Source organism: Stylophora pistillata, chromosome 3 (genome assembly GCF_964205215.1).
Source record: "Stylophora pistillata chromosome 3, jaStyPist1.2, whole genome shotgun sequence".
Classification (NCBI taxonomy): Eukaryota; Metazoa; Cnidaria; class Anthozoa; order Scleractinia; family Pocilloporidae; genus Stylophora; species Stylophora pistillata.
In genome coordinates this window covers 11,147,638-11,169,620 of record NC_142521.1, presented here as the reverse complement: position 1 = coordinate 11,169,620, position 21,983 = coordinate 11,147,638, and the positions used below count along the sequence as shown (strand labels likewise).

Below are 21,983 nucleotides of genomic sequence, written 5' to 3'. Positions count from 1 at the left end.
CCATCTGTATCCCTTTGCACAGACCATCCGTCTAAGCGGAAAAATGACCAAGGCTTCTTATTTTCTTAATGTACTTGAAAATCTATGAGATGGTTTTATTCATGGTAGATCTGTTCCCAGTCCTATATTTGTTTTGACGATTCAATTATGCAAATTCGAGCTCGATAAAATTTTCTTTCTCATTTGTTGTATAATTCAGGTAATCTTTTGTTTCAAATGTTGTTTGTCTGCATGAAGAAATTGACAATATTTGCCAAATCCAGTTATTTTCCATAATCCGCATTCAAAATATCCTCTAAACTTGCTTTGAGCCAAAATTGTTTTGAACGCACCCAAACCTTGAAAACCGCAAATATAACAACGATCATTGATAAGTTATAGACTTTAAAGGTTAAAATCCCAACCTTAAGAACTGAACAATTTATTTACAAAAGGGAAATTTTTTTGGGGACGGTTCATCTCCATAAGCACAAGAAGTTGTATCTAAGGGGCGATTATCAGGAATATGGAACTTTCGCGTTAAGTTTGTGTCATCAATTCCCTTCTTACATCTTTCAGTTTACTTATGGTCAACGCTCAACATTAATTTATTAAACCGAGAAAGTAAACGTTTGCCTCGCTGGCTGAAAGCTCTCAAACAATCAAGGAAAGGCTTCAGACGCACCTTTGAAAACGCGTCAACCTAACGCTGATGGTGGCCTTGGCTAGAATAAAGTAAGGCAACCTTGTTACCTTTTAACTCAAGAGTTATTTGAAATAATCTGAAAAAAAAGTAGATGGAAGAAGCTGACATTTTGTCAATGTTGTGGGTGATATAATGGCTGCACTGTTGATTAGATTATTTGGCAAGTTTTTGATCGCGACTCTAGCATCTGCTAAAAGTAAATTCTTAGTCCAAAACTAGCTGGAACGTTTTGAAAAACTAGTTTTGTTCTGAGATACCACTGAAATGTCAGGAGTATCGTCAAAAATTGAAATTGAAATTGATCAAAATTTGATTGTGTTCCAAAAAGGTTACTTTTTCTCTTATAAGCTCCGACAGGAATATTGTGCTTTCAAGACTTTGGCAGTATGGGTCTAAAATAAAGATTTACATATTTTACAAACCCTTTCAAAACGGTTGAAATATTATCAACGGATTCGCAAGGCGCTAATTTGGTGTACATTTTCGACGACTCCACTATAATTAAGATTCTTTTTGCCTCAGGGTGTATATAAGCATTAATACTGCAAACTGTCACGGTGTTTTTCAAGAAGGTTTTAATTCATCCTCGGGAGCTACCCTCAGCCTTTCGTCTGTTTAATTCCAGATATATTTTGGTGTTGGTGTGCACATATTATAAACGTTTAATAAGAAAAGTACAACGGCAGTAATTTCTCCTTAAATTTTTACCTTCGATAAATGCCCGTGGTTGTGATACATATATCGAACGCGTGGGAACCTCCCGCGATTTCAATCAGTTTCGATATCAACAGTTTAATTTATGCAATGAGAGTTTTTCCTTCAAACCCAGCACGTCACGAATTTGTGTTCTTGAAACCTGTTAATTGAAGTAAAATGAAACGGCCTTTTTTAACTAAAAGCAAAACAAAAGTAATTTAGGAATTAACACGGCCGGGAAATTGTTAATAGATAGGATTTGTTGAAAAAAATTCCTTAATGTCGATTTTCGACAAAACACACAGAGATCAATTTCAACAGCTTGTTAACATTCTATTTTATGTAAACTTGTAAATACGTGATCACTTTGCTAATTCAAATTCGGTTGACAAACTTAGCTTTTAAATAATTAAATCGAGCCCTTATAATCATCTTTCTGTTCTGAATGTCATACTTCCCAGATGCACGGACAGGTTTGACAGGAAAAACAAACTACAATAGTTTGAAATAAGGTAAGCCACTTTTTCATCCGTTAATCTTTTCGTACGTTCATGACACTTGTTTTGTCGATTGATGATGTGTTATTTAGAATAACAGCGATAGATATTGCAGAAAGACAATCTTTTTTTTCCGAAAAAGGACTGTAGCAGCAATATTCTGTTCTTCGCGTTTAAAAATCACCGGTTGTGCTTTTGAGGACGCATTTCTTTTATATACGGCTAAGAGGTCGGTTTTTACAAACAAATACAGAGTGTGCCTGTATTTGCGTGTTAAACACGTGGTATTTATTTTTGCTTCCAATTCTGAAAGTCACGGAGCATCTATCTAATACAATACATACACGCGCATTAGGTTACGGTGAAATATTGCTCTGAAACCTGTTGACAAGTGGCTGTGTAAGAAATGGCATTTTCCTGAGAAGTTTCACAATTTAGAGAGCAGCTATAAAGCATAAATTTTGACAGAAGTTTTGATCAATTTTCCCGTCTTTTTACTGCGACAAACTTGAATGTTTCTTGTTTTCGTGAGAAAAAGCCATTTGGCTAACAAACTGTAACAATCAACGAATTTCTAATGAAAACATGATGATTACTTCACGTTAAATGCGCATATGGTAACTGCTCCAATTTAAAAAAAACACTTTATTCAACCAGAAAGAACATGCATTTGCTCTGTTAGTTGTAAATTTTGTATGGAGGAAATTACCTTATGTATATCATTGAATTACAGTTAACTTTAGGTTGGAAATGACAATCCATTCTATACATATTTCCATATTTGTTTTTAGACAAATAACAAACGGCCCTATAAAATACATGACTACCACTGATGTGAGATAATCTAACTCGGAACTCACGAAAATTGCCGTGACAAAAAATTTCACTTTGAATCAGTTCATACGTTTTGCACGACATTTGTTCACTAGGCAACCGTCTGTGTCACGTTCATGACAAATGTTTCTCAAACTAAAGCAGCCATCTGAATCAACACCTTTTATTACTTTCTAGCAAACAAGAGAGGAATTCCCCCCCATTGAGAGAGCCCAAGGAGGTTTAAAAAATATCCTCCTAGTGGGATGTCAAGAGGGAAAATGGTTTTTATTGTTATAGATATGTTTAATTTTCAGTTCTGTGTTGAGGCTGGATAACTTCTCTCGATTGCATGCACAGCTTAATGTGTAGCCACTACATAACCATAATGTTAGCTCTTCAGACATAATCATCATTGGAAGAAGCTCAGGTTAAAAGTTGAAAAAAAATAAATGAAAAGAAGCGGTTAATGACAGTTTCCGCAGCAGCATGTCGATATATTGACAATGTCTACTCCATTTTTTGTTTTGTTCTTAATGAGCTGATTTTTCATGTAGATTAAAAAGTACTTTGGGGGAGGGATTTAACAGGTTCCATTCAGTGTCTTATGGATAGTGGGCCTAGATGTTTTTGCAAAGGTGTTGCAACAATCAATTAAAAAAAAAAAAAAAAAAAAAAAAACATCGGCTAATGCCCGATTCCAATTAAAAACCTTTAAACAAGAAAAAACAATTGGCCTAAAAGTTTATTTATTTCCTTGACTACTTCAGGGGGTTCTTCACGTGATATCTTTCCCCGAAAAAAGTCGTGGATAATTTCCAGTTGAAGTCGAGCCAATTACAAAAATGCGACGGTCACAAGAACTTTGTGGCTTATTCCCTCCGGGCTTTCGAAGAGTCTGTCCCTGCGTAGGACTGGGCTTGAAAAATTTCTTATAATTTTTGACTAACAAATAACATTGGAAGAACTGCTTTGCGTTTAAAAATGTCTGTATATATTTTCATTGTCAAAATTTGATTATTGAATGGCAGGTTATCTGTCAGTTATGACAGGCGGATTGCACTGTTTTGTAAACGTAATTAGTACGGCATTTGCATTGACATTGATTTATAACAAGTAGGTGTGTTTTTATATTAGAAAGAACACATCTCAACGGATAGACATTTTACATACTCTTTTTTGTAAGACAACTTGACTGTCAGCCGTTGTTTTAAATTGCAAGTGTAAGACCCCCTGCGGGAGTCTCTAGTCATCTCAGCCCCAAACGTGAAATTGTAAATATACTAAAATATATATAAAAAGGTATTTTTTTTCCCTTCAGGAAACCCTTTTTGACAAATTCTTATCTTCACAAAGTTTCACTAAGTAACTTTTATTTGGAAAAAGTGACGAGAACTTTAAATATTACGGACTCTTAGATAAACGTTCATTAGAATCCTCTGGCCATAGGCCAAATGTATACCTTAATTGACGGTTAGAAACAATTAAGTTTATCCATTTGTCAGTGGTTAAGATGTGAGTGTTTGGAACCCGGCCCATAAATTACAGTTTATTTTCAAGGCGTACCTCATCCAAGCAGGTACATATAACAAATAATTTTAGGAACCAAGGTACAAATTTAAAATTGATTAGTGCTCAATTAGAAGAACTTTCACGATGAAAATTGAAAGAAACCAAGAGAAATTCGTCCTCAGTTCGGTAAGTTTGCTGATTTTCGAGTAGATAGAGTTGTTGCAATAAAGCTAAAGCGTGGCACGTAGACGTTTGAATACGATGTGCCTCGTGGGCGTTCGATTTTTTTTATTGCTCTCGGCTGATGCGAGCATATGTATCATTTTTCTTGGAAATTTGTGTCCTATGGAGGATCTTAGCGTCTAGCTATGAAAAAAAATTATTAATTATTACGCGGGATGCTGTGTATTGTTACCTAAACTGATTCGCATTACTCCAGGTTTGGAACGTTCATTGTTTTTTTGTTGTTATGCCAAATCGACCCTAAAGAGCCACCTCTGAGATAAAACGTATCAAATAACTCAAATGTTATGAGATAAACTCGTACATGAAAAATACTCCGCAGGATTGAAAATAAACAAAATTGAAGAAAATTGGCTTTTGCTTTTTAAACTTTCCCTTTTAAAGGAGGTAATTCAACAAAATAAAATGTGCCTGTGCTCATTTCTTTTGGTCATAGAGCTACCTTGCTGTACTGAATACGTCCAATAAGTATTTACTTGAAGACACTTGGATATTCAGTTTTTACTGACACACATATGCAAAATGTGTAAGAAATATTACCTGTTTAACCCGTTTACCGAGAAGAACATATCTGCTTACCTAGCTGAGTCGACTTAAACTCATTTTAACTGTTACCAAATTCTCTCTTAGCTTTATTTTTGAAATTTTCAAGTAGATGGTAAGGTTTACTTCTTCGTTTGTTGTGTCCATAACAGATACGGAACAATTATAAAATTATTGTGAACTTTTCAATTGTGGCGAACAAGCGTGGGAGGGTAAATTTATATCACGGCGGAAGATCTTACCTACTTACTTTAAATGTTAAGGAATTCGAGGCTAGTCAAGGATTGGAAAGTTATAACACAGTAATGAAATCTGGCGAAACTTTGCAGGTTATCATAAATATCTTAATCCAGAAAGTAGAGATGATATGCAGACTATTCCAACCTACTGGACTTATCCGAGATTTACTTTGCTCATTGCTAATGAGACATAAGCTCTGCTTTGCAAAACATTGGCAAATTGAGTCACTTACATTGCCAAAACAGAACGTCAACATAGCCTCTGCGTATGAGTCACGGAAAAAAAAAATTGAGGAAAAAAAGATGATCGTTGCTCGAAATCTCTCGGAGCACGAAAGCTTGCCAGGCAAGTAAAACGGTTACCTGTTAGATTTGCGACTAATCTGTTGTCTCTCTAATTTAATCAGGTGGTATAACGTAAGTTTTCCACTATTTATAGGAGGAATGTTCGAAATCACTCTTTTGCGAAATGATGAGTATTTTTTTTTATCTCTATGAACATAAGTCTATAAGTTAAGTTGCTTACTCCTAAAAGAAGCCATGTCGAGCCGGCGGCTGCAAAAATGTTTTACTTTGTTATGACAACTTGGGAATTGCTTCCGTACAATTTGTTTTGTTTGTTTGTTTTTTTTTTTACCAAGCTAAAAACGATTATTTCCCAGTTCTTTACATCAGCGTTACTAGAAATATGGCTTTTTTTCACGATTCAACCATACCTGGTAAAAAGACTCAACCTCTACTCTGCAGTATCTTCAGGTGAACAGCCGCTGAACTGTTACAATCTTGCTTTAAAAAAAGAAACGGATAAACTGCCAACTATCGTTTCTGCATTGTTTATTTCGTTCTTTAATGGCATGACTTGATCGATTATCAAAATCTTGCCTCTTCTTTCTTGGAAACGGAGAATACCCATTGTCATCATATCTTCCAAAAAATATCTTAAAAGATTACCATAAGTCCCCATTATTTGTTAGAACACTGATTTTACATTGTTACCTAGGTTTGACGCTATTGAAGAGCAATGCATTCCATTTAGAACTGACTTCCTTCCGCTACTTACCAGAAATAGCACTTAAATCCATTTTACAGAGAAAACTGCTTTTATTTTATGTCGTTCCAAACGCTGATTTTCAAAATCTTCTTGAATCTGAAACTAAGAACAGTATCATCAGTAATTATAAATAGACAAACACGCGAAACATATTAATGCTATGTACGAAGTAAAATTTCTAACCGCAATGTCACGGATTTGTTGACTTAACAGCCAGTTTTATTACACCGGCGGATATCAGGAGATATTAATTAAAATCATACCCAATTTGGAGTGTCGTGTTTACCGTAGAAAAATAGAGAGGTTTGCCGAATTTCTATCCACCTTCCTTTCGCCGTGGGAAATGAATTTTGATACGTGTTTTGTTCAACTCTGAATTGATACAAAGAAAAAATAAGGAAGTTGCTGGTAGGTACCAGAAAATGGGCGGAATAATATCAGTCTTACAATGAATATCATGCAGAGAAACAGAACTATCTTTGAAGTCGCGCGGTAGGGTCTGCTGACTTGCAAATTAGTTCTTAACTCATAAAAACAGCTGTAATGTCAAGCAACATAACACCTTTCCACGCACAAAACCAAAAACCGTCCGCTGAGAAACATCTTGCCGACTTATGGCCCAGGGAAGGCCTTACTTGAATGGTTGGGAGGGTAAGTCTTTGAAGAGCTTAGCTCGATGTCTGAGAACATCAAACTTAGTTTAGTGTGAAGCAAGGAATCCAGTGCGTTTGAACTGTTTGGCGATAAAGAAAATCTCAAGAGCAAATGCCTGGCGATAAAGAAAATCTCAAGAGCAAATGCCTGGTATGATTGCGGGCAAAACAGGAAGTTTAAAGCAAATTGAATCTCTATGATACACTTATAGCAAGAAACGCTGAGAGTTACAGCGATGCACTCTGCACTCGCTCTTGCTCAGTCGATAAAGGTAAATCTTTTATCTCTGCGATGGTGAACTAGGGACACAGTTTTCGCATTTTATAACTTCAAAATGTAATTATTCCAGATAACAAGGAGTGCTAATTCGTGATGTTTACCTAAAATGTAGTTTCACTGGTGACGCATTTGGTAATTTAAAATGGAACATGGTGAACAGCTGACCATGCAGTAAACAAAATTCTTCTTGTCTAACTGGTTAGCCATCGGCTTCAGTAATGAGTCCAAATTGTTGAAAAACGTTTTTACGTACGTAAAACTGCCAACAGGAAAAAAAACTTGCTCTTTATTCCTTCTTGTTCATGTCAAACGTGCGTTTGATTAGCCAGGTGCTAGCGAACAATTCTTCGGAAGAAGTTATTCGACAGAAATTCTGATTGGGCTAAATGTGTTTCGTAGTATCGCATAGGTTTTCTTTGAGAAATCGTTTTGGGTAGTCTTTTTTAACATCATGATACCCTAAACTGCAAGGGCTTTTTTAAACCCATTTCAAACTTCAAAACTATCTACAATTCTCTAAAAGCCAAGTTTTCCTAAAATTCGAGAGTGATTATCTGCCCCTTCTCAGCTGTTTCCAGGTTAAATGTGTTTCTTTACATTCGTCAGTGAAAATCAAAGTCTCTGAGGGAAAAACTGTACGGAGTAAGAGTGTTTACCTTTTCTCTCCCAAGATCTCATTAGCAATTCTCCGTACTGTCTGCCATACAATTCTTATGATGTTAGTTTGGAGAATTTGGTATTGGATCAACTGATAATCCCCTGATTCATATTTTTTCATTATTCCCCTCACTTGTCAGCTTGACATTGTATCGATATTGTAAGGAGAAATTCTGTCTTGGTCACTCATGGGAATTAAAGAGTAAATGCCTTCCTGTGAAACACATCATGTATGCATGGAAATCAATTGGGGTAATGAGAAACAGGAGACTTGCTTGTAACCAGCTCTTGGCAAAATTACTACCTTTTTTGAGAAAACAAAAGAAATTTAAGTCAAACGGTAGGGCTCTGTGTAGAATGGCTGCATTCCAATGATTCAATGTCAGCGGTGGCCTCTTTTGCACATGAGCAGAATGCCATTTGAAATAAACGTGCATGAAGTAGAGGTTCGAGCGTTTGAGATTTCTACCAGCAGGCAAGAGAACCATGATAAAGAGACACATAAAGCATGCGTAGTGTCCTTTAAATTGACGAGTAGGCATTAAACGATCAAAATACATAGGCATATGAGTAAAAAAGCCGATATCAGGGATAATCAAAACCGTTACAATTTACTTAAATGTGATTGGTGCTTTATCTTTCACTAATTGTTCTGTAGAGTTGTAACCGAACAGTGTAATCGGACAGTTGGCTGTGATTGGACACCTGTAATCGGACAGATAAAGCAGCCAATCACACCATATCCATTCAGTTGAATCCACCAATCACAGAATTGATTACATTAAACATAGCAACAACTATGTACCCAACAAAACTGGGGAATTTCCAAAGTAGAGGATTTTTTCAGTTTAGACAATATCTCTATTTCTTCAAATAAATGTATTTGTTTTTCTCGGAAATAGTAATTGTTATGATTAGTTAACAATTATTCGCCGAAGGCGAGGTGAATATTTAGCAAATAAACCCTTTCGGGCGGCTGGTAGGTCGGCTGATAATGTCCGCGGCTGAGAGATTGTCCGAAAAATGAATATTTGGCCGAGAAGCGAAGCTTCGAGGGCAAATATGAAATTTTGACGCAAAGTAACCAATAATATCGCGTCAAAATTAATGGGTGGGTTATAACGTCGAATAATCCCCGAGACGAAGTCGAGGGGATTATTCGACAATGTTCACCGAACCTGAGGCGAATAATTGTTTTAGTATAATTTCAGAGCTGAACAACAGGGAAATTTCTAACATTTTAGTAACATTTATTAACATTTCATTTTCAAATTTTATATAAACCGCGTCGAGCGGTTTGTATAGCGTCATATAGGGAATCGCTCGACCAATCAGATTGCTGGAAACTCTTTGCTCAGCTCTGAAATTGTACTAATTGGTAATATGATTAGGTGTGATAAACAAATCGGACTCCCTCTTCGCGGACGTCCAGTTTTGTAATCACTTGTATGATTACAAACCGAATTGGGCTCCTCCCAGTCCTATCCAACATTATATTAATTAAGGAAAAACTAACTTAAAATATCGAGGGGACGTTAGCACCGAGATTAGATCGGGTGAAACAAATTTAACGAAGATCTTACAACTTCTTCCAAACACGCTGCGACCAAAATGGTTGATGTTTTCAGATAGTGATTAAAACTGAAACAAATTAGAAGCCCTCATGATTCTGCTGACAGACCACGATAATTGATCCACAAGAAAATGTCGTACGTATGATGCACGATCTTCAGAGTAGAGAGCGCTATTTATGCAATAGCGAAAATCAGGCCTGTACGGGATTCGAACCACTGACCTCTGCGATACTAGTGCAGCGCTCTACCAATTGAGCTAACAAGCCAACTGGGAGCAGGCCATTAAGTTGATTCGTAATAAACCCGTGATGATAAATCAGATACAATGAATATATTGTTTGAGCGTTCATTTGAATATTCGTCTCCCAAGGTGAAAAGAAGCCAGTTTTTAGCAGTGTTTTCGAGGCATATTTTTAAATTTAATTGCTGCTCTTACCACTAGTTTCATGTTAGTGTTCCTGCAGCAATTCCGAAACTCGTGAATTATTTTCTTGTGAACTGTGATCAATAATATCCAACGCTTTTTAGGGTAAATACTTTTTTGAAAGCTGTTTGTGGTCACACTTATCAATTATTTAAATCATACTTCAAAAAAACAGTTCTCTGATCTCTATACTTATATACCCCAAGAACGTGCAGTTCACAAACAGATTGAATGTTTTCCTGTTTTAATCGGCTGACGAAAAAAATGTCAGTACTTACTATGAATTGAAAAATGTTGCATGCTAGGTTCATTAATATTTGTTGTTGGTGCAAAATTATTGATGATGATATATTTGCGAAATTTATGTTAATAGTTATGAGCCTATAGAAAATGCGCATTGATTTAGACTAAACATCAGTTTTCGTTGAAGTTAAATTGTTCGAAGCTGTTAAGCAACTTTGAGCCTTATCGAGTTTAGAAAATCAGATGATTTGAAAATAATTGTTGCTAGTCTTTTGGTATTAGACGTTTTCGAATTTTCAGGCACCATTTCTTAAACGAATAAAAGTGTATGTCTGCAAGTGCCCTAAAAGCTGTTTAAAACAGCTAAAAGTTGATTGGTTAACTTGAAGTTACATTTGCCTTCTTCTAGTTTTACGCAGGTAAAAAAAAATAACTTGGAGAATCGACGTGTTAATAACAATGATTCAACGCACTTGAAGAGGGTAAAGAGACACTAATATTGTCTGTGTAACCTTTCGTTGACCTCTGGTTTAGAATTTTTTCTCGTTAAAACATAAGGCGCTAAGCAGCTGTGTTTTTTTAATTCAAGGTGAAAGTTGTATTTTTTGCGAACAATGCACCACCGATTCTTTCTGACATATTCTGCGCAGGATTAATTACGTTTACAGGCGGCTAAACTTTAAACAATATGCGTATCCTCTATTGTGTGTTCGAGGAGTTATTACCCAAAAAGTCAACCCGAAAAATGTTTAATTATTTCCACCCAATCAAAGTCCTGCCAAGGATGATGGTTTGAAAAAAAATTGAAGGGGCAAGAAGATCCATGATCGTGCGTCATTTCACAGGGATAATTTGAATATCAAAGATGACCGGACCAGCTTTTGGTCTCGAACAGTGAACGCAGCCTGCATGCAGTTTCAAAAGATCACCCATAAAAAACAGGTAACTGTTTGGTCGAAGTAAAAAAGCTGGTAAATGTTAAATAAGTAAATGAAAAATTACTTATTGGCATGGACTATTGCTCTTAGCTGTAGAAACTTCATATCAAGAAATCATTTTTCAGCGAATATGCTAAAGTAGTGCTACAATTATTTCGATTCTTCGTAAGTCAGCAGAGATAAACATTTTCTTTCCGCTAACTTTTCACAGTCGTTTATTTTTTTTCAATTTATTTCTTTTCTACAGTGAAAACCCCCATTTGAAGCATTAGGCTAAAATTAAAACATTATATTCGGCGTAGCTCTGCAATTATGCGTCAGGTTTCTTTGAAAATGGTTGCTGATTATATCATAGTTATCTAGAACAATGTTTCACTATAGGATCATAATTGCGCGCGCGGGAAATTACTGATTCGGAATTATTCGGCATCTTAAAAATCAGAAATGCTGACAGAATGTAAAAGGGGCAGATCGGCTTCTTGTGTCTTCAAACGCAATAAAGCATAAACGCGAAGCATATAATTAAAAGTTTTGCTTCGTAAACATGATAAGTACGCCCTCAGCACTATCCTTTGTTTGGCTGATTTTTTATGTTGACATTTCCGCATTTCGATCAGAGTTTGATCGATTTCTGTGGTACTCAGTTGCGTGTTTTTTAAACACGCAAATAAGTATGGTCACCAGAAAGGCTATCACCCAAACGTTTCAACGAAAGCGGTAATATCAGTTGAGAAATTGTAATCAAACATATGCCTCTCAACGTCATACATATATTGTATCTGAGCAAAAAGTGACAACGGCTGGTTGAAGGTTTTTGCGACAATCTGAGCCTTAGTGAAGTCAGAAGCAGTAGAGGATAAACAAAGTGACAGAAATGATAAAACAATCATAAAGAATTAATAGCAGACATCAAAATTTGGCTCTTCAGCGCCTAAAATGTCTTGCACTTACAACAAACTGATTTAAATTTGATCGAAAGAGGTCTATAACAGAAAATTAATTCCTCTGAGAAGTCGTGGTTTTGGTGTCCTGTACAATTTTATAATTCACTTCTGTGCGTCTGTTATAAAATCACCCTTAAGTCAAATCTTTTAAAGTAAGAAGTTTGTCCTCTCATTGTATCAAGGTTTACGTGTCATCCAAGTTATGCCCGTTGCTTTTTCTGTGCTGATATGAGTATCAAATACAGACGAACACTAGAAGTGTGATTATACGATTTTTCCTGCTAAGCTCTTTAGAGAAAATACGACTTCGCTCTCTCTAACAAAATCGATGATGTATGCTGTATTTCGTAAACTTGGAAACAATGCTGATCAAAAAAGGTAATCAGAAGAGAGGGAAATATGACAAGAAGCCTATGAACACTCTAAGTAAACAACCAAACATTCTCGGTGGCGGAAAAACGCGCATTTGAAGTGATTTGTGGTTTCAGTTTCATTTGCCGCTGACTGACGGAAAGACTTAATGTATATTCCGCAGAAAGATGAGTAGTTTTGCAACCCAAAAGACAGAAGGTACCGCAGAAGTATTTTCAATGAGACTACGCGGTGATGACGCTCTGATTACAACAAAAGACGAAATAAGACGCAAGGAATCCAACAGTCCAACCCATTCAAACAACATCCGCGAAGTATCCTGGGCAAAGAGGAGCCCGCACAATTCAAGCATTCTTAGCAATGGACTAGCTGACGAAATTGTCTGTCAAACTTGTTCGGTCTCAACACTTAACGCGCCTATGTTAAATCATAGTGGTAGAATGAGTCTGCCAATGAATGGAAAATACGCTGGTAATCATTATCACTGGAAGTGTAATGGAATACCGGTCAAAGCCACGAGTCCGCAACGCTTTCCGCGCAAGGCAAAAGGAACGTCGTCGCAGCTAAGCAAACAACACAACTCTCACTCAGGAAATATAACCTGTTGTGGATCAACCCGTAGCAGAACCTCTCAGGAAAAAGGCCCTAATAAACCTTGGAAAAACAAAGGGGACTACTTTGTAGCGATGCTAACATATCTTCTGGGAGTAGGAAATGTTATCAGATTTCCTCAGCTGTGCTTCAAACATGGAGGAGGTGGGGATGTTGTAATTTTTTTTTTCATTCAGTAAATTCACTGCAGCCTATTAGATTAAAATCGATTCAGATTATTCTCTTGTGAACACGGAAAGACCCTTACCGCAAAGTAGAGGGTGATGATATCTCAAAACCAACATGAAATTTATAGTTTTGGACCTTGGATCTGAAAGGTGGGGATTCAGTGTAATTTTATGATCCGTATGATAAAACAGAGCCCATCTACCGTATTATCCTTCAGTTGTTGGTGGCAATAACTATATATTCCTGTCCTCCAAGCAATGCCACAATAAAATTCAAGCCCTTTCAGGTTATCATGGGAGACGAGGCCACCAAATAGTTATGAATAAAGGCTGATAGTTTCTAAAGAAACTGTTTGGGGCTGCGTCGGTGGGGGTAACGAAATAATTTGGATATATCAACAAAGTTGAAATGGTAAATTGGCCACCATAACGATTACAAAAGCTGACGTTTCGAGCGTTAGCCCTTCGTCGGAGCGAAAAAAGTTAGTGGCGCTGGATTCTAAATCGAGAGGTCTGGGTTCGAGTTCTGATCGGCTCGATGTCTTTTTCTCACTTCACCTGACTAGGAGTGAAAAGGGAACTGTCAGGGACAGCCTATAAAATTCTTGCGTCTTGACTTTTGACCCTTGTCCTATCCAGAGAGAATAACAATACTCCTTGTCCCTTCTTGCAACGAAATTTAAAGTTGGCTGCACCGGGTAATTGAATTTATTGCGATTATTTCATAAAATTATTGTTGCTGTTGTTCTTATTACCTATATCTCGCTAATCAACTGGAACATTTTGTTTTACTAAGAGGGATATAATTTGTGCACTTTTGTAGGAGCATTTTTCATCCCGTACTTCATCATGTTAATCTTAGAAGGAATTCCACTCATTTGCCTGGAGATGGCCGTTGGACAGAGACTGGGGCGGGACTCTGTCACGGAATCCTGGAAGGACCTCAATCCCAGTCTCAGAGGAATTGGTATGGCCGCGACCATCGAGAGCCTAGTGACGTGTTTTTATTACAATTACATCGTAGCCTGGTGCCTTTACTATTTTATTCATTCCATGAGAAGTTCACTATTATGGACTACCTGTCCAACAGTCAATGACACTGTAAATGGAACTTTGGTCCCAGAGTGCTCACGAACTAATCCAGCCGAGTATTACTGGTATCGAGAAACGTTAGACGTTGCTGATGATATCAACAAAAGCACAGGTTAGAAATGACGTCATATTGATTGAGACGTTTGAAATGGTGATGCTACTGGGAGTATCTGAGGTGGATGTATCTGTTCACGATATATTTGAAAAGCCGTTGTATGTTCGGGTCTTATTTTAAAGACGTATCTAAGTTCATATACATGCATATTATTCTGGGGGGTGGTGAAAATAATTGCTATTGCAGGAATTTCTGATAAAAAAGAAATTTGAATATTGATTTTGAAACCAAGGAACAATGAAGGGGTAGAGAGAGAGGCCATGGATGTAGGCCTTGGGTTATTTCAATTGCAGTTATTTATTGGTAAAGAGTTTTTCTTCTAAGGAAATCTGTTTTCCGCAACGTCCGTGTCAAAGCTAAAAAAGTTGCACTTGTATTATGCAACAGATGCGCCGAACATCTGATGGAATTGGGCTCGATGTGAATTCAATAAATCAGTAGAGCTTGATTCAATTGAGTGTCAAAAGTAATCCGACAATTTGTTGGTTTTCCTTTAATTCGCGCCATGATTGGTCCAAAAAACTCGCGCCGTCATTGGTCCAAAAAACTCGCGCCACTTTCTCAAGCAATCAGCAGATTCAAAACTTAAACCAATCGCGACTTAGTCACCCCCGTTTTCCCCGCTTTTGGCACTTTGCTTTTTTTAACTTTGAGTTTCTCACTGGTTGTTAAGGGTTTTTGCCTTTCCCCTGATTGGCCGCTGTGATTACTTTGGTATTGGTTTAACGACGCCCAATCGGAAGGGGCTTTAACAAGAAATCTAACGACTTCGTCTTAGTTCTTTCATCTTATTATCATGATATCAACAGGTATCAACATGTATCTGTTCTTGTTTGTCGTCATCTCCTGGACTGTGTCGTTCTTACTGACCATGCGTGGCTTGCGAGCAGCGTCAAAGGTTGGTGCGCCAGAAAAATTCAAATGACGTAGTTATGCTTTTGTAAGGTATGAAAGACGAAGTAGGTTGTGATGAACCTGTTTTTTTCACCTTCTGTAAGTGGATTGGGTCGAGAGTGGTCCCGAAAAGGACTGTTGTCGACAACAGTGACTGACGTTGAGACAAACTGAGCACTGAATTTATTATCTGAGTCAAGTAATGAGTTGTTTGCCAACTATAAGTCGACCTGCTGAAGCTGATTGCTCATTCGGGGTTTTGCTGCTAGAGCAATTTTCAATTGAGTGATCCGGGATTTGTTTGGTTTTTAAATTCGCTCTGTGATTGGTCCAGAAAACTCGCATCGTCCTCACCAATCAGATGCAAAACAAAAAGCAATCGCGACTTGGGCACACGTGTTTTCCCGTGCTTTTTGCTTATTTTCAGCTGGGGTTCTCATTGGCTAATGATAATGCATACCTTTACTCTGATTGGTCATTGTGATTACTTTGGTTTTTGTTTTTCCACATATAAGTAGCGTAAACCAAATTGGTTTTTTTCAAATTCATCCTTTTAATAATTCATCTATTTCATTTACTTTTTAGGTTTTGCTTGTGGCTCTCATTTTTATTGTTACCAGTCTCGTCACATTTTTCTTTGTTAGCGTACATCTTGACGGCTGGGCTCAAGGACTCGCGAGGCTTTTCATTCCGGAGGTAGGTAAAATCTTATTTTAGAATTTAATTTGCTTTGATTTGCTTAAAATTTTCTTGGCAAGACTCTTTTAGAAACTAATTTTAAGAGCATGAAGCCTCGATCTTCTTTGTGAAATATAATCTTTCTATCACAAAAAATGATGCAATAAAAAAGAAAATGAATGTTTAAGATCAAGTCAAACAGAGAAAAAAGCTAAGTTGCGTAAACGTAATGCACCCTCCCAAATGCAGCTAAGTTGATAAAATAATTGATAAATTAAATAATTTGATAAATTAAATGTTAAATAAGATAGTGTCATTAAATCAATTTAGTTAATAGTCAAAAAGGCATCCTTAAAAAACAAACAAACATAGGTAAAACAAATTGAATCATAGTTGATGATTTCATAATTCGAATTAGCCTTTCTTAAATCGATTTTCTGTTAGGTTGGTTTTGTTGATTGCGAACTGTGAAACATCTTACTTTAAATCTTGACAACAGAGATTTTTCATCTTTTCAGTGGGAAAGACTCAAAGACCCAGTAGTGTGGATGGACGCCGCTGGGCAAATTTTCTTCTCTTTGGGGGTTGGACTCGGCAGCGTTACCCTGTTTTCCACAGGGAACCAACCAAAAAACAGCTTCACAATGGACGCTATTATGTGCGCGTTGGGAAACTGTGCAACCTCTTTATGGGCAAGCATCATCATGTTCTCATTCTTTGGCTTCAAAGCTCTCAAAAAATTTAACAAATGTGAAAAGAATAGACTCGACGTACTCCGTGAAAATGACTCCACAATCACGTGTAGCTACCAAGAAATATTTAATCAAGTGCGTATAAATAATTCTCCTTTTTTAGAGGAAAAGTAATCATTATAGTCCTCATTTAGCTACAGGTCATTTGCAGCCCTTTGGCCTCGGTTTGAAAGTGAGGCTCAGTGTTTTGTAACAGGACCCCACTGATTAGAGAAAAAAATGAGGAGATATGTTAAACAGAGGGACATTTAGTGAAAAAAAATGACTTAAACACCCGAGTTGGACTCTTTCTAAATCAACGTTGGACTCTATGATGCATTTTTAATAAATCATGTCTCGATCTTATTCCCGAACATTGTGGTATAAAATTTGCTTCCCAATAATAAACATTTACGCAATACTCGGGGGCTGTGTTGTTCGATAAAACTGTCTGCAAGATTTCACTTCGACGTTAGATAGGTCTGTTACTTGTATGCATCATAGATAACTTTTAAATGATCATTTCAGCTTCCTCCTGGAATGTCCCTCGGGTTTGCGGGATTAAGCGAGGTATTTACTCAGATGTCCCTTTCTCCAGTTTGGTCAACCCTCTTCTACTTCTTGTTGTTCTTGCTAAGCTCCTCCAGTATGGTGGGTATGATGGAGATCGTGATTACAACTTGCAAAGAGATCAAATTTTTCTCTCGAACGTGGAGAAATGAAGTGATTTGTGGTGAGTCTGCGCTGTGTCATTTTCCCCTTGATTTGAATTGTATTACCTACTAGATTTCGTGATATCTTATTATTACCTTCCTAAAACGCTCCTTTTCGCGGGCCAAACGGCAAAGTGCGGGCTCTAAATGGCATTTACCGCCCTGATATATATTTTATCAAATGAACTTGTACAATTTGGCCTTGTGTGCTGATAATAATGGTAATCACATGACTTTTGACGGGCATATAGTTTATTTGTGTTCCTCGTAGCATCATTTGTACCCTCCCTCCGCTGGGGCGCAAATGATGCTACTCAGGCAACAAATGAACTATATGCCCTCCAAAAGTCATGTAATTGTCCTATTCTTCGGTAGAATTTGTCGAGAAGTTGAAGTGCCGGGTTAGTTATGTCGATTACAACTACAAAACGTTAGTTATCATGCTGCTAATCCATCGCACGTTTACCCCCCTCCAGACATCTGGATAAGCTGAATCAGGAAAGGCTATCTGGCTCGTAAACTAAAATCAATTATTATCTTTCGTAGGAGTTTTATGTCTCGCGATGTGTATAAGTAACCTCTTATTCGTGCAATCAACTGGTTTTTACTTGCTGGAAGTTATCAGCAGCGCTAGTTCCATTCCTCTTCTCCTCATCGGTCTGGCGGAATGTATAGGTGTAGCTTTTGTCTATGGAATGGAAAGGTCAGTAACCTTAAACCAAGTTATAACCGGCTCTATTTAGATGAGTGTGCGACTAAGTGATCATGATGGTCAATAGGAGCACAGACTTGAATATGTCACAAGGAGTTAGAAATCGCGAGTGAACGAGTTGCAATTGGTTTTTGTTTTTACTTAGTTGAGAACTTGACAGGGCGGCTCGATCCTTTTAAACCAGTCAGAGGGCAAGGTTTAGTAACACGCAATAAAAAGAGACGACGACACTGAGCAATCTGATCTATGCCTGCGCGTTTCTCTCGAAGTAGACTGGGGACGAGTCATTTTGTTTAACCCGAACCAATCCCTGGAATAAGCAAAATCACAACTGACTGACGTTCTGACGAAGGGCTAACACTCGAAACTGTCGGCTTTGATACTCTTCACGGTGGCCAATTTACATTATCAACTCAGTTGTTAAAACCAAAATTACCTATACTCCCTCCCGACGCAACACCACAGTTTCTTTATAAACTCACCCCCGTTTATCAGTTTTCGTAACACTTGACCGAGAAATAAATCCGTTCTTGACTCTGATGCACCCAGGTTGTTGTCGGTCGGTCACCACCATCAACAACAATCCTTCCCAGGACTACTCTTATTCTAACGGTCAGACCACTCGACAATCTGTTGCTCCTGAACTCAAACCGCCTTTTATTTCAGAGGCTGGTTTCGTCCTAGAATGTCCGAGCTCTTAACTAGGTTTGACCTGTGAAATACCTCATTTTAACTTGCAGGTTTTCAAAAGATCTTAGTTCAAAAACTGGAAAACAAGTTAAGAGCCGATGGAAGCTCTGTTGGAAGTTTTTTTCTCCCCTGATAATTTTTAGCGTCATAGTTGGTGGACTTGTGCAAACGATAAGAAATGGAGAGTTCACATATACTGCGTGGGACCGAACTGAGGTACTTTCAGAAATGTTATATTTTACGCTGTTTTATTGCGGTGTGGCATAGGGAGTGATTCGCTGTCATGTAAAACTTCAAACTGCTGTTTTAGAACTCCGATTTTGAAGCGTAGGTTAACATGCATCCTATGAATTTCTCTTGTAGGCAAAAATCAAGGCCTTACCTTATCCTCCTTGGGCGTATGTAATCTATCTGTTTTTCGTCTTGATTCCATCGATATGCCTAATATATCCTCCAATAATGGACCGTTTGACACGTCGTAGACGAGGGCCTGACATAATGCAGTCTCTGGGTGACGACAGTTCGGTTGCAAGCACTGGCTGCGCCCCGCCCTGTTGTATCGGAAGATCAAGGTCGTACAATATCGATATTCCTCCCGTTAGTAATCTCTGTGTTAATGGACATGTGAACCGAACAGTTGACGAGAATGACTGATGGTGCGAAGATACTACGGTTGAATACCGCGGTTTATAGTTCGGCATATTTGGAATAAATAAAGAAGAAGAAACGGAGGAGTCCAAAGAGAGGTTGAATCTCATGCTTAGTGGAGAAGAGCGCGCGATACTCTGGTCTGCGATAAATGTAAATGGCGCAACTGCACTACTGATGCTCAGGCTCGACGAATCAGAACTTGGCGCGCATGCGAGTTTCGGTCTCTCAAGCTGACCAGATTCATGCTCTTGCGGAACCTGCTGAACCAGTAAAAAAACAGCTTTTCAAAACTAACGAAAATTTGTCTAAGAAATACTTCTTTTAAAGTAAAATGACTAGAAGCTAAGCTTTTGTGTATTTGTGACCTAGATGAGCCGGAATCACTGTTTCTGAAGGGATTGGGTCGGCTTTTGTTTAATAGGGACCTTAAGCAGTCAGGACGGCAACGCCAAGGAAAACATCGAATTAAACAATGAATTTCTACTTTTAACTAGAATTTCGAAAATTACTGCATGTGTTTATCATCTCATACAGCGCCACAACTCAACCTCAACATATTTCAATTTCCATTTGCAACTCAACGCTACTTTTATACGTTAAACATATAAAAGTAGCGTTGAGTTGCAAATGGAAATTGAAATAATTTGCCGGTGCGGTTTCGGTTCGCAGACGACGCAAATTTTGCTGATTTCACGTTATCGTTTTGCAAAGGACGGCTGAGAAATGTACTAAGTTTTAAAATGCACGTGCTGAGCTATTGTTCTGCTAATTAGATCTTTTGTTTCAGTTTCCACGTTCTCGTTGCCATCGCCGTCGTGGTTTGCTTAAGGTCCCTAATATTTGCTTTAGACACCTTGAGGGGAGCCGTTTAGCACCGTGAGATGCTCTTGGGCTGGTGCGTAAAGCTGCAACTACCTTGCGAATAGACCCTTGCGCTTCGGCACGTGCTTTGCTTCGGCCGTGGGAAAGTGTGAGGACTCAAGCAACGCAAGCCATGTGGAGAGGGGTCTGGTAAAGCTTTAGCATTTAGTGCCAGCCTCCCTGCAAACCTCTCCACGACTCGTCTAAAATCTTCCCACGGGTGGAAAAAACGAGTCCTGCAGGCCTGCGAGCAGGGCTCGCAGGCTAAGCTGTAACTGACTATCGGCATAGAGAGCAGCACGGAAGTCCTGCAGGAGTCTTGTAGGGCCAGGGCCAAAGCCCATGATATACCTATGGGCTAGAAAGCGTTACATACCTTGTAATGTCTAGGTTGAATTTACTTAAATACATGTGCGACACAAACATCGCGTGTCTAATGGAGGTTTCCTCCGGCCTAATCAACAAAAAGTCAGAAGCTTGATTGCCTATCTAGATAATATAAAAATCCTTATTTGTAGCCTTTGCTTTTGAAGGGAAAGATAGTGATACCGAAAGAAGCGTTAAAATTCTAAAAAATCATAAGGGAAATACAAGAGGTCACATTCAGTGTGTGACGCTTTCAGAGGGGGACAGGGGGGGTTCTGAATACCACACCCGGCCACCGCAAACACTGAAATAGAAAAAACACCGCATCACTGTAAGAAATATTATCAACACACCGACACGGCGATAAAAAAAAGTCTTAGGATTTACCTTGGTCTGGTTTCACTCATCTTTACCACGCGTTGGTCTTTGGCCGGCCGATAGTGCGTGTGGTAGAGGTCCAGAGGTCAAGTAAAATATATATGAAATCATCTTACGTTTATCAAAGATTTAACTCGGATGTATCGCTTATTTTTTTCGACCACGAGTTATTGATATCTAGTTTTTGAAAGGGTTAAAAGAATAAACTGCAACACCGGAAATGGTTTATTTCCCCCAACCCAGTCGGTTTGAAATTACCGTACATCTTTCACTGTAAGGTTTGAGATCACCACAACACCGCAATGCGCGTTGTTCTTCACCGCAATACTGCATTAAAAAGGTGCCAATACCGCGACACTGCAAACCCTAATGTCCAATGTCTCCAACCTTTCAAGTACACTCGTCTGAGCCTAAGTATAAAAGTACATTCTGTTTCTTATCCCTTCTTTTTACTTTTGTGAAACGATGTGTCAGGTTTGTCGCAAGAAATATCGTAATCGTTATTTCTCCTATTCATTATTTTTTTTTTTGCGATTTTTTAAAAACAATTTTAAAGAACGTTTTGTAGTGTTACGGGATAATTTACTGTCCTGTGACGTTCTTTTGTTCCTAATTTTTCAGTGTTCCATGTTCCACTGTTCCTGATTTTGCACATGCCACACGGTCGCAACTTAGTGATACGTAACGTAGCTAAGTAACGTCACGCAATAAAATCTCTCTGGTTTTCTAAGCTCACGAACGGTGATTACATTTACACGTTCGACAGGTTTTGCTCATACGTAATCACAATTCCATGCATCGCAGCGTATTTGCATGAACGAGAGATCACGTTATCGGTCCTTGCAAAACTGAACTTTTTCACATAGTCTTGTCACCGCATGATTCGATTGGCAATAAGCACGTGATCAGTTATTTTCCATCCATACAGTCGATAAGTAATTTCCCCATGCTAACACTGT

At 38.1% G+C, this 21,983-nt stretch overlaps 1 protein-coding gene across 6 annotated transcripts; it reads left to right on the top strand.

Moving 5' to 3' along the window:
- Positions 1-496: 496 nt before the first annotated feature.
- Positions 497-20,797, top strand: LOC111321131 (sodium- and chloride-dependent transporter XTRP3). Of its 6 annotated transcripts, XM_022923919.2 has the most exons (11): positions 497-714; positions 1,843-1,893; positions 12,528-13,120; positions 13,967-14,347; positions 15,160-15,248; positions 15,830-15,940; positions 16,441-16,749; positions 17,182-17,386; positions 17,913-18,069; positions 18,819-18,984; positions 19,132-20,797. In XM_022923919.2, exons 3-11 carry the CDS (start codon positions 12,532-12,534, stop codon positions 19,420-19,422), a joined length of 2,298 nt encoding a protein of 765 aa, XP_022779654.2. In that variant the 5' UTR covers positions 497-714; positions 1,843-1,893; positions 12,528-12,531; the 3' UTR covers positions 19,423-20,797. The 6 variants fall into 6 exon arrangements, with proteins under 6 accessions (XP_022779654.2, XP_022779653.2, XP_022779656.2 ...); XM_022923918.2 differs by lacking the exon at positions 497-714 and having other exon boundaries at positions 1,542-1,893; XM_022923921.2 differs by lacking the exons at positions 497-714; positions 1,843-1,893 and adding an exon at positions 4,150-4,389.
- Positions 20,798-21,983: the final 1,186 nt, after the last annotated feature.